At 46.6% G+C, this 12,758-nt stretch overlaps 2 protein-coding genes across 5 annotated transcripts in view; one reads left to right on the top strand and one right to left on the bottom strand.

Annotated features, from left to right (window-relative positions):
• IGHMBP2 (immunoglobulin mu DNA binding protein 2) overlaps positions 1 to 1,431 on the bottom strand; it is a 45,573-nt gene extending 44,142 nt beyond the window's left edge. Inside the window, exon 1 of the mRNA XM_052811003.1 lies at positions 1,319 to 1,431. Coding sequence (XP_052666963.1) covers positions 1,319 to 1,392 — 74 coding nt within the window. The 5' untranslated portion in view covers positions 1,393 to 1,431. The remainder of the gene's footprint in view (positions 1 to 1,318) is intronic.
• MRPL21 (mitochondrial ribosomal protein L21) overlaps positions 1 to 12,758 on the top strand; it is a 32,892-nt gene that overhangs the window by 14,726 nt on the left and 5,408 nt on the right. Inside the window, exons 1-5 of one of the 4 annotated variants that reach the window (XM_052811018.1) lie at positions 1,419 to 1,495; positions 3,274 to 3,334; positions 7,276 to 7,361; positions 10,439 to 10,602; positions 12,159 to 12,211. In XM_052811018.1, the coding sequence (XP_052666978.1) occupies positions 1,456 to 1,495; positions 3,274 to 3,334; positions 7,276 to 7,361; positions 10,439 to 10,602; positions 12,159 to 12,211 (404 nt within the window). In that variant the 5' untranslated portion in view covers positions 1,419 to 1,455. Of the gene's footprint in view, positions 1 to 1,418; positions 1,496 to 2,577; positions 2,697 to 3,273; positions 3,335 to 7,275; positions 7,362 to 10,438; positions 10,603 to 12,158; positions 12,212 to 12,758 lie in introns of those variants that run through there. The other 3 variants (XM_052811020.1, XM_052811019.1, XM_052811021.1) reach the window with 3 other exon arrangements.

Genomic DNA, 12,758 nt, shown 5'->3' with positions numbered 1-12,758 from the left:
ACTTTGTAGTGATGTAACTAGATTGGCTTCCACAAGCTTTTTTTGGGAAATGGGGTGATGCTCACAGATCCTGAAGAGGAGGTAACAGCTGCTTATGTGTATTTTCCTCTCTCCTGTCTGGGTGTGAAAGGGAAGGACCTGCCCAGTTATCCACATCCCACGACCCAGGACAGAATAACTTGAGTTTTCTCCTATCACGTATAAGTGCTTAAATGGAAGATTTGCCATTTTTTACAGGAAGTTGTGCTAACCTCCAACAAACACCACACACACGGCTGCACAGGGAAAAGGAGCGGGTGTCTGGCAGAGACTTGCAGGCTACAAGTGACTACAGCACAAAATGCAGGCAGCAGCTTTGCAGACTGCTGTCCTCTGGGGCCAAAGTGTGCTGCAGCAGCTGTGTTTGCGCCACAGTCTCACTTGGGGAGAGTGACTTTATTTTTGTATAGATCAAAACAAAAAGGAAAATCCCACAGGTTTATTCTCTTTAGTACCCCAAGTTGACTTGTGTCCTGTAGGTTGGTTTGTAGGGAGCTGAAGTGTCAGAGAACTTCAGGCAGCTGTGGAATGACCTTGTCCTGTCTCCTGGCACCCTCTGACCTCAGGGCTGGGTAAGGCCAGGCCTCACTGGCACCAGAAATAGGGGTGTCTGCGCCCCCGACATGGGCCCACACAACCTGGGGGGACCTGGTGATACCCCCGCCCTCCCTGGCACCACAAATCCACCTGAGTCAGGTGGGATTTGGTTTCAGCTCAAGCTCTGGGGCAGGAGGGCAAAGCTGGGTGGGGGCTGCAGGTTCCCAGCACACCCCCACCCCAGGGTCTGAGGGAGAAGAAGGGGAGCCCCAAGGTGTTGCCGATGTGAGCTTGGATTCTATAGGTGACAGCAAGCCCTAAAGGGTGAGTCTAAGAGGGATTCCTACAGGGATGAGCTGGTCCTATAGGGGTGAGTCCAGCAGGGTTGCCCATAGATTAGAGCAGGTGCTGTAGGGTGGGTTTCCTATTGGGACGTTTAGGTTATATAGGAGTGAGTACAGCAGCATTTCCCATAGGTGACAGCAGGCTTCCCACAGGTGACATGAGGTCCTGCAGGAGCGAGTCAGCACGGTTTCTTATAAGTGACAGCAAGTCCCTTAGCGGTATGTCTGTCAGCATTTCCCACAGGTGACAGCAGGTCCCGGGGGAAGGTCCCTCAGGGTTTCCTATAAGACACAGCAGGCCCCGCCCCAGGATCGGTGCGTCAGGGCTGCTACAGGGGACAGCGGGCTCTACAGGAGCGAGCCAGTAAGGTTTCCCCCCGCAGCCGGCCCGGCCGTACCTGCTCTCGGCGACCTCGGCCTCCCGCTCCTCCCGCAGCAGCTCCAGCTGCCGCTCCGCTGCCTCCGCCGCCATGGACCTGACCCTTCGCCCCGCCCCGAACTTCCGCTTCCGGGGCGGGGGGTCGGGGTCATCGCGATGGCGGCGGCGGTGGCGGGGGCCCAGCGGCGGGCGGCAGGTGAGGTGGGACGGGACGGGACGGGACGCGACGCGACGCGACGCTCCGAGCTCCGCTCCGCCGGGGGAGGGAAGGAGGGAGGCGGCGGGGCAGGGTCTCCACCGCCAGGACGATGCGGCCCGGTCTCCCCGTGGGGCTGGGCCGGGGGCCCCGTCCTCTCCGCGGACCCAGCGAGCCCCCGCGGCCTCCCCACGCAGGGCGGGGGCTCCAGCCCCCCGGCCGGCTCGTGGTCCGGGTTTATCCACGCCACGTACCTGGTGGGTGAGCCCCGGAGGGAAAGCTGCCGAGGTGAAAGAGGCACAAGAGGAGCGACCAGCATGGAGCAGCCTGAAGGCTCGGGGGCAGGGGAGGAGGAAACGTTAACAAGAAGGAGAATCGACTTGACACGCTTTTTTCTAGCCTAGTTGAACCTTTCAGCAAAATCCAGGGAGTGGAGGAGGGTGTAGGGACTCCCATCAACCTCCTCCCTTCCTCGCTGGGCAGGGAAGCCAGCAGGGTGTTTGTTGTGGGAGAAGACTGGGGGTCTCGCGGGGGGGGCCCTGGGTTTGGTTTCTGTGCCAGGTGAGTGTGACCTTGGTGAACTGCAGCTTCTACAAGTGAGGTGGTTAAGTACGTTTGGTTTTAAGAGGTCTTCCCAGTCCCTCGTGCTGGTGGCGCTTTGGCTGGTGGGTGAAGGATAATGTTCTTGCAAAGAAGCTGTGCACGGTCTGTCTTTTTGTTATGCAAATTGTTCCAGAAAGGGGATTGTTATCCCTGAGATAACACAGCGATAAATCCTTGAGCGTGTGTTTTTAGGCCTTCATCTCTTTCTGCTAATTAACAGTGTGTGCAGGCCCAGCTCCTTTCCAAAAAATGCTGAAGCTACACTCAAAAGCGTAATTTAAGTTGTAGTAAACCACTCTTTCTTTGAAGATTTGTGTATTGGAACAGTAACAATTGGAATGTTTTGGTGAACGTTAGCTCATGTATACGCAGCTCTGAAAAACAAGAATGTGTTTTTCAAATTCCCATCTTCCGCTGATGTTACTTGTTTAGCTACGTAGCTCCTCCACTCCTCCTGTCTAGAAGGAAGAGGTGTCTTTGGGATGGTGAAAAACCAGACACAGGAGTGTTAAAATCAAATCTGCTGAAGCTGTCCCGCTCTTCTAGTTCACTGTGTTTCACTTGGCATCGCGGTGTCTGCTTGGGAGCTAAAGGGCCAGTGAGTTACTAGCAATACACCTTGTCTTCCTTATCTCTTTTCAGAGTGGGAACTTTGTAAGGCTTAGTAGAAGTTGCCGAGAATCACCTAGTAAATGTTGTGTAATACCTCCCCTCCCCTTTTTGGAGGGCCCAGAGGGCTGGAAAGGATCCTTCTAGCAGCATCGGTTAGTGCTCAGAATTAAGAGAGTGTTCCTGTTCTTCCCCTCTGCCTTTCAGTCACATTGTTTTCAGAAGAGGTGGGATGCTCTGAGTGTAACCATATTAAATTGTTGCATCTAGCTGGAGCTGTCACTTGAAATAAGTGTGTTTGCAGTGGGAGGCCTTTCTTGGGCTCTTTTGCACTGCTGCCCACAACTGATGGGTCCTTTCTCTTATCATGTGTCTTGTTTTGCTTTGCCCTTTATCTTTGCCTGTCACGATAAAACTGAACAAAGCTTTTAACAGGCAGAAAAATGGTGCCACGAAGCTGACCAGCGCTGTGACAGTTCAACATTGCAGTAATGCTGCCTCACCAGGGACTAAAAGCCCAGCAGTTGCTGCTTATTTTTAATTCTTTTTCCCTCTCTCCCTTTTAGCCTTCTTGCTTTCATCTGCGGTTCGTCACCAGAGTTCCCAGAGCACGTCACTGCAGCAAGGGTAATGTCAAATGACTTTCTGCTTTGCTTTGTGCCCCTTGAAACGCTGACCTTTCTTGGTGGGGTGGGGGTCAGCTTGTGTTTCCTTTGGAAAGGAGGCTTATGTGACCCCTCTGTCAGTCTGTCGCTTCCCAGTATTTTTGGACTCTCTGCCTACCTTCAGTCACCTTTCCCAGAAGGATGTTTCCGTTGGTTTGTGAAATTAAGCAGCTGAGTCTAGAGACAGATAATTAGATCCTCCACTGAGAAAAGGGCTGCAGTGTGGGCTCAGCCCGTAGTAGACAGCAGAGAAGCCACTCAAGTCAGGACATTGCAAACTCCTCAGCTGTGGAAGGAGCTTCAGCTGACACTCATCTTTTTAGGTACAGGTAGTCTACTCCTCAGGCAGGGTTCATCTCCTGCCTGGAGTCTCCGACATCTGATAAATACTGAACTTGCACTGCAGTCTTCATAAAATGGGATTAACAGCCCAAGCACTACAGGACACTGAGCCAGGAAACCTCAGGCTTCATTTGTTTCAGCACTTTGAAAGCTGCTTGTTTGTGTCTTTTGTTTCCTCTGCTGGGATCTCGTGGGAGACAGAGCTGCAGGCTGTGCTGCTGCTTGCTTTAACCAGAAGGGGACACTGCAGAAATAGAGAACTCCTGTGAGCAGCATCGGGGAAAAATGACAAGATTTGCTCATTCCCTCTGCGCTGCTGAAGGGTGCAGGGGGGTGGCCTCTTCCCGCTGGTCCTCACACACGTGGGAACACAGTTTGGATCTCTGCCTCTGTGACACAGTGCCCAACATTATTACTAAACCCCGCCACAGACCCACGAAGCCTTGGTGCTTGTGGTTATATACTTGCTCACAAGCGCTTTGAGTTTCTGTTAAAGCCCTTTGAGAGGCATTGCTGGGCATTACACAGTAAAGGGATCAAACACAACTGCTGTTCTGTTAATTTTGCCTTCTTTCACTAGCATTTAATGCTTTTTCCTGAATATTTTGTGTGGTTTGCGCATCCTGTGTTAGTTATAGAAAGTACGGATCTCAGTGCACAAGAAATTCTGGATTTCCCATTTGTGATGGAGATGGTATTTACTGAGCAGCACCTTTGTCTTCAAATTTCAGAAACTGATACCTTTCTGATCATTTCATTGAGATCCAGCGTGAATCTCCCTCATCTTTAAATCTAAGATTGTCTTTTGTGGTGTCGTAGATTCCTGCTTAATAAGGAACTATAATCTGATGCCTTTCGGTCATGTGTCTCTTTCTGAGTAAAGGCACTTGGCACCTCAGGATAATCTCTGAATGCTGCAGGATGGGCCTTGTGCCTCCTTTCCCTGCCCCCTGAAACACGTACCGCAGTTCTCATGAAAGCACTGCGTGTGCAAAGTACTATCCCTGCTTAGAGTGGTGCTTTTCTCTCCAGTTCTTTGGGAACAAATCAATGGTTTTTGTAACTGGCTCTTATGCAGAGATGTTAACGGCTGCCTCTGGTCCTCCTTGTTTTTGCTCCTTGTCCTAGAGATCTTGAAAAACAGCTAATTATAAGAAAGTGGCATTTGCATTTTTTCCACTCAAAATCATACTGTGAGTTTTGCATAGTGTTTCATTTTTTAATTAACACCCTGTGGCACATTTGAGCAGTGTTAATTGTTGTTCAACCCTGTTTTAAACAGGGTTCTTGTGATTTAGTGCTGTCTGCACCACTGTCAAGAAAGGCAATGTGTGCATGCAAATAAATACCTGCACTATTGACTGTACAGGGCTTGAGGTAGTCGGGAATTAGCTCAGTTTTGAGGCAGAGGATCTCTCTCAGTGATAATCTTGAGAAAACTGGAAAGAATCCACCATGACCGCTAATGAGAACATGTTGCTGGCTGCTAGCTGAAACGCCCCTGGCAGTTTTCAGCCTTTCTTTCTGTATCCATACTGTAGTCTGCTTGCCTTCAGGACCCCAGTTTATTCACTAAACGGAAGGTGTCATGTGTAGTGACAGCCATATACCATTTTCAGTAAGTAAGAGAGCAACGTCTAACTATAGAAAGCAGAGTAGCTTCAGGTAAGATGTCTTCTGCACAGAATTTGTCATTCAGGTGCTGGTGCAGTTTGAGATGTGGTTGCTCCTGTGATTGTATCAGCGCTGAATGATCCTAAAGGGACACATCTGTGATGCTCAGAAGTCCGCTGGGCTGGTCACCAGGAAGGTCTTTGGGGTCTGATGCAATGTCTTGAAGTGGAGGGGCTCTTGTCTCAGTGGTACAGTTGCAGAGTGTTTGAAAAGAGATGTTATTAAAGCGATTCTCTATCACAACAGTTGAAGCTACCCTTTCAAGGAGAGTAAGGACTTAATTTGCACCTTTTAGGAGAATATCTTGATGCTCAAAGTCATCACGAGGAGCAATGCTTGTGCTTGGCTGGATGGATGTGGGATGGTGCACACTCCCGCTCCCTTCTGTGGTCAACCTGAACCAAGATAGGTGTGGGTCTGAGAAGTCTTGTTAGATGTCCCTGCTAGTCCCTCCCCAGTTTGGTATTGTCGATTGTAGACAGACATGGTAATGGCACAGAAGAGGCTTTTTGGCTAAATGTTTGTGGTATTAAATGCTGAATTGTACTCGGAGTGGGAGAAGATGTTGTTATTGCCATTCAAGGAATGCAGCTGTAAGTGACAAAAGAAAAGCAGCCTCATAACTCTCCTGTAAAGAACCCAGCTGTGGTCTTAAGGCCCTCTCTAAAGTATCTATTTAACAGAAGAGCTTCAAAAAATAGAGGAAAAAAGGATGCGTGTGAGTCAGTCGTGTAGTGCTCGAGGCTGGTTTAAGAATGCTCATTAGCCCTTCTTCCCCATTGAAGGCACGTTTCCTCCTCCCAGATACTCCCCACTATTGGGTGACTTCAGAGCTTTGTACTTGGTGCTGAAGTGGGTTGAGGAGCGTTAATGTGTTCAGCTTCTCAGCTGTAGTGGAGGTAACTTGTTAAGCTTTTCCAGGTATAAATACAAGAGCCTTTTATCTAAAACTCAGGTGTAAGTAAGGCTTAAAGTAGGTCTGTTTCCATTGGAGTTGGTGACAAAATTCCAGCCTGTAAAAACAAGGCAGTGGAAAGTCACTGGTTGTTGCTGAGCTTGATCACCACTAGCACATCCAGCTGCAGATCTCAACATCAGGAACAAGTGATAACCTAGCCTGGGTGGATTTTCAGTTAATTTTCAATCTGTTTCTTTCTTTCTGCACTCTTTCTTTGTTTCAAACTATTTCAAATAACATTCTGAAGTGGGAAGTGTGGGGGAAAAAAAAAAAAAGGAGAAAAATCCATTTCCCCATACTGAATTTTATGACAGGATGGGAGTAAAGCAAACCAACCACTGAGGCATTTATCGCTTTTTCTTAAAGCTTGCTGCAGTTAATGGTGGACCTAAATGATGGTAAGCCCTGGGACCAGCAACTATGTTTGGTAGAGCATTTGCAGGTTGAACTCAGAAATGAGACCAAGTGTTTTCTGCATGTTTTTTAACAACCTTGCGATATGGGCTGCAGCTTCTGCAGTATTGCTTGTCTTACTGGAGTCCTTTTGCCAGGTGTTGGGCTGAAGGTCTGGCGACTTTGCCATATCCAGTGTCCTCCATTGGATTAAGTCCTAGGCAGGTGACATGGCTTTTGCCTTGCCTGCCACCCTCTGTCTGTAACACTTAAGAACAGAATAGAAAACCTCTCCTTGCTCATGAGCTGCTACAAAGTGAAACGTGTCAGTGGGAAATTGCCTTCTGGCCCGAGTGGGCTTTGGGTCAAGTCTTTCATACTGATAAATCATTCAGCCTCCTGTACAACTTCTGCTCCCCCAGTGGCAAACCATCTCTACTCCATCTCTAGCTTCTTTTATCTTTTTTCCTCTCTTTGTTTTACATCTCTTGATAGTATCTGTTAGCTACAAGTAAATCTTGCCTTATCATTCACAGACTTGTTGCCAAAACATCTCTGACTTCACCCCCATGGCCTGAAGTGAAACTTCCAGATCCAGTAGAAGAAGCGAAGTATCATGCAGGTAAAGTTCTCAAGTCTCCAAGTGAAGACTAGCACTCCAGTATTGCCATTGGTGGCCTGATTGAGCATAAGTGTCTTCAATGATTGGAGCTAGTTTTTGTTCTTTGCGTTTTTGTCTCATTTCTGGCATGTGTTAGTGTCACTGGACTTGTGCTCCAGCTGCTGGAGATTTGGGTAGGATATGAGGTCTCCTTAGTTTATGACAGCATGACAGCTTGTAACACTCCCAGAGGAATCTTACCTGATGTGATGTGTTGCTTTCTAAAGCACGAAACAAGCCTTTTGGACAGGAGAAAATTATTTTTCTTTTAATGGATAAATCAAAAAGCTAAAGCCAGCATAAGCAGTTGGATGGTGGGCACATCAGAGAGCTGGTGTATTTTAGTGCATAAAACAGAACACTAGAGCCAGCATAAGCAGTTGGATGGTGGGCACATGACAGAGCTGCAGAGGTGTGACATAAGGCAATGAGCAGCTGGCAAGTGATGCAGTGTTAGTGAATGCATTCTTGTCCCCACGTCTAGTCAGGACTGTTGAACACAGCCAGTGGTCTTTCTGAAAGGAGCACATGGACCGTACAGCAGTCAGCCTCACAATTCAGTGAGTTAAGTGCCCATAGCTGTTTAGCAACCATCCTCATTGCTTAGCCTTACTAAAACATGTCAGTCTTCCACTTGTAACCTGACACAGGTTCCCCTGGCAGGTGGGGATGTGAAAATCAAATACAGAGAAGGCATATGTGTCTAGCTTTATATTGCCCAGGTGGGGCTGTTGTCATCCAGACCGTGCTAGGGATGGTAGTGGGGAAGCCAAAACATGTACAGGATGGTTCTCAGAACTAGGCAGTAATGAGCTCCTGCGGGTGAATTTCTTTTACAGTTGCAATGGCGGTGGCAATTAGCAGTTGTGTGCTCCGTGCAGGCAATGAGCTCCTGTGTTTATTAACAGGCAGTCTTACTGTCTCGTTGTGTTAGCCTCTGGGACATCTATGAAGGGCGCCTGACTTGTCTGCTTTAGATGGAAGAGACCCAGGAAGTAAAGGAGAGGAGTTGTTTTACAAGGAGAGAGTGAGAGGAGAAAAGCTGAGTTGTGTCCACCTCTTTGCAGATAGTCTCCTATCATCGGGCTGAAGTGTGTTAATAACGGCACGAGTGATGTGCTTTGGAGAAAGCCTCCTGCTCCAGGTCTCCTCTCTGGCTGTTTTTCATCCTGCTTTTTATCTCCTTTGTGCTCCTGGGATTGCTCAAGTGACAGATGAGTGTTCTGTCCCTGGGCATGATTTGACCCAGTAGTGAACCATAAACTGATTGGTTTGATTTGCTGAAGCCCTGTGGTGAACAGGGTCCCATGTTCCCCTGATTGATTCACATGGGATCCTTGGGGCCGCTATGATTTCCATGCCCAGTAACCTCCTACTGTTTATAAGCTTGCATCATTATCTCCTGGCTGTGCTTATCCAAAGCAAACAACAGCAAGAGCTTTTGAATTCTGCCTTCTATTTTCCTGCTGGCTATGGAACAGCCATGGATATTTTAGGAAGGGTCACTCCACATGGTGGTGAGATACAAGCCATACTAGCAATCAAATGGTAACATCACTTGATGTTTCCTGTCACTAGAGGTGTTTGGAAGACTTATCAACAACTTCAGGGCCCAAGTTCAGTAAAGAAAATGTACCTTTTTTGGTTACAAAAAGATGAGAAAGCTCCGTGGGTAGAAAGTTGAAATTTGACAAGGAAATAACCCTTGTTAGAGCATGACTCTACATGTTTTTTGCCAAGAGAAAATTTTAGGCCAGAATTTTGAAATTTCATTTTCGAAATGTTGACCACAGGACTACTGATATACCTAGATCACCAGTTTAGAGCTGGAAGAAATTTACTGTACCTGTTGTGCAGTTTGGGGCATAACAAAGAGAAGGGGTTTGTATTTTTTCCCTGGACTTTTTGTAGTGGACCACTGTGAATCAGAGAAAAGAGCACACAGTGGATTTTTATTCTGGGACAGCAATTCCAGCAACACAGAAGCTAAACTCTTCATCGTAGTGGGAACTGCAGCAACTACTGCCTTGCAAATAATTTCTGTTCTCACCTCTACCTTTAATAATTTGCATCTGCTGGGTTGAAACTTGGACACTTTCAGAGTGTTCCTGTAAGGTTTTGGTTTAGTTGGACTGGCTGTTAAATTCTTGTCTGTCCCAAATGGATGTTGTTTTCGTTTACATTCCAAGAAAAAATGATTCAGCCACTTTTGAGGACAAAGAAAAAAAATCTATTTTTCCAGTTATAGAAAAGTTGCTCTTTTTCTGAACAGCTCAAGGGGGTGGAAAGCTACTATTTGGCACTGGAATGGCACTCATTAAGCAATACCTTTTGATGTTCCCATAAAAATTGGTTTTGGTTTCACTGCTCCGGAAGCTGATCACAGAAAACAGAGTTTGTTCATGTGCAGGACCTCATCCCTGGGATTCGTACTGCTCCTGGCACCTGCTCTGAGTGCATGTGCATATGGGAAAAGATTTTCTGGAAAAGAGTGAGGGAAAGGTCTCTCTTGTCTTTGCTGCAGGTACAAGTTCTCAGGCCAGGCTTTGTTAGTACGCTGGAGCCCTTTTTCCTGTGTACTTTGCCAAATTCTTCCCGATGTTCCTGCGTGCCTAACACAGTATTCAGAGTCCTGGGCCTTCTGCGTATCACTTGGAAATTGAGAGGAGCTCCCCTCCAAATGTTGGATGTATGGACAAGCGCTCTTTTCTGGAACACTTTATATCTGAATACAGTGCATTTTAGGATGCCTAAGAAATAGGCTGAGAAGTCAAGCCTTAGATAGCTGCACAGTATATATACACTAGGTGTTTACATATGCATGGGTTTGCCAGCAACTAAAATACAAATAGGTCATTAGGTTTACAAAAGGGAGGCTCACATCCCATAGGAAACAACGTTGCTGTTGATCCTTGCTTAAGGATTCCCAGAAGATAGGAGTTTTGGTGGGAGAGCAGTGTGGCTGAATTAGTTTTGAACGGCTCTTCACATGTTGCTGGGTTTTCTACACTGATTCCTTCCCTGCTGTTTGCCAACAGAAGTGGTACAAAAGGTGAACAAGATGATCGCAACGGGGCAGTACGGAAGACTCTTTGCTGTGGTCCACTTTGCCAGCAAGCAGTGGAAAATAACCGGTGAAGACTTGATTATGATGGACAATGTACTGGAGGCTGAATGTGGAGACCGAATCCGGATGGAAAAGGTGATGTGCCATGCTTCCACAGAGCTTGTGATGCCATGCTGTGTATGGGGCCAGAGCAAATTACCTGCAAACGTTCCTTGAGGCAAAACCCATAACCAGTTTTTAAAAACATGTCCCAAAGAGCTCCTCTTGGATCTCCTGTTCTTACTCCAGCTGTTTGCTTTGCCTTACTTTTGTTCCAATTTCAGTTACTCTGTTCATGATAATATTATTGTGATTTCTGTTGAACAGGGTTGAAATGAGTTGTGGCCGACTCTGTCAGCAGATGTATTTTTGTTGTACTAACTTCATCCAAAAAAAAAAAATTATAGTTGTTGTTTCTAGAGACGGCAGCTAAAGACTGTGTTTACCTTGAGACTCCAACACCCAAAATACTTGCAGTATTCCCAGAGAGACTGTCACTGCTCAATGCTTTGCAAGATCCTTATCACGCTGAGTGTGTTGGGTGGAGGGAGAGGGATGGTGCGTGTAGGGGAGAACTGCCAAGGTGCAGTTCAATATCTTTATCCTTAGCCTTGGTTAACTAGCAGAAACTTGCAGAGGCTCATTAATCCAAATCTTAAATGAAAGATTATGAAGTAGGATTCTGTTGGCTTAATCATAATGTTGGTTGTTAGAGCCAAGCAAGCAGTTAGGGAGAGCCGAGCAGTTTTTTTACTCATCCATTGCTTTGAAGTCCAGTTTTGAGGCACCTTTTTAGGCACCCCTTCAGCTGTGTCCTGCATCCTTGTATACAGATATATACAGATGAGAGGAGTGATTTGCATGGAGTAGCCAGCTAGGAATGCAAAGGTCTAGATGGGAGTGAAGGTGAAAAACTAGCCTAACTGCCATAACCCTTTGGGGATTTTACTGGCAAGTATCTGCCTAAAACAAAATCCAGAACATCTCATGACCACTTATATATTGTTTTTAACTGCTGCCATACAATTAGTGTGGGGAAGGAGGCAGTCTGTAAGAAATGCTACCTCTTCTCACGATATCCTTTCTATTATCCTGCCTGGTCCTTCAGATAGGCAGGTGGTTGAAATGCCCTGAAACAAAAGGGCTAGTCCCTGGGGTGGTGAATCCCCCCCAGATGTTCATTTCTTTATTGCCCATCTTGAGGCCTCATGGAGGAGAATGAGGATCGTGTTCCTCTACTGGGATACGTAGCAATTGCTATAAAAATCCAATGATTTTAGGAGCTGCCATTCATTCACATCCCACACAAGGCATATTATTATTCTTCCCTGTATTGCTTTTCATATCTTTTACAACTGTTGGTGAGCCAGAACAGAAAGGTTCAGGGTGTTCTGATCGATGTGAAAGATGCTTCTAAAGTATGTTTTAGTAGGATAAGGTCTCCTGGAAGGTTGTTTAACGAATCTGTTTCTTGCCTGTTAGCTGCCTTTCCCCACCATCCCTCTCTAGTAACAGTGTCAGGTTTGAAATGTGCAAAGGCCTATTTTTAAGCAGTTTGACTCCTTTATTGTGACTGTAGAATTTGGAAGATATTGTTTGCATTTCTACTGGGACAATGAACCAGTGATATATGCCTGATTTGTTTTCCATAGGTTTTGCTGGTTGGTGCTGACGACTTCACGCTTATTGGAAGGCCACTTCTCGGGTAAGATGTCTCATAGAAGAATTATCTTCAAGACAATTCTTAATTGTAGCTTCAGGGCTCCTACAGTCTCTGAAACTGAAGAGAAACCTGGATTTATCAGCACTAGCTTTTTTCCCAGCCCTGTGGCTTTTGAAAGGATCACCAATAAAACAAGCTCATCAGCCTCTGCTGGCTCTAACCATTGCCACAGTGCCAGGATAGAGCAGCAGTACCCATTTCTAAGGTAACTGTAGGATATTCACTTCTCTTGGGTTGGATCTTTTTCTCATGGTATAAGCCTTGTACAAACTAGCAGTAAATCTTGCTCTGCAACATCTTTACTCCCTTACCCTAATTTTGGTGATAGTCATCTTGAAATAACCCAGAAATCCTTTCCCATCCCTTAATCCCTTAATTTGACTTGGGTTTTTTAACCCGTTTCGTTTTGCCCTTGTCTTAACCCAGCAGGCCTTAATCTTAATTTTAGAGTTCCTAATTTTCCCTTCCTCCTAGTCACATATTCCAGCAATCACAGAACTGGGGAGAAGGAGTTTACCCCCTTGGCACC

The sequence above is a fragment of the Harpia harpyja genome, chromosome 16 (genome assembly GCF_026419915.1).
Source record: "Harpia harpyja isolate bHarHar1 chromosome 16, bHarHar1 primary haplotype, whole genome shotgun sequence".
NCBI classification, from domain to species: Eukaryota; Metazoa; Chordata; class Aves; order Accipitriformes; family Accipitridae; genus Harpia; species Harpia harpyja.
The sequence above is the reverse complement of the archived record's forward strand: the minus strand, read 5'-3'. Positions and strand labels throughout refer to the sequence as shown.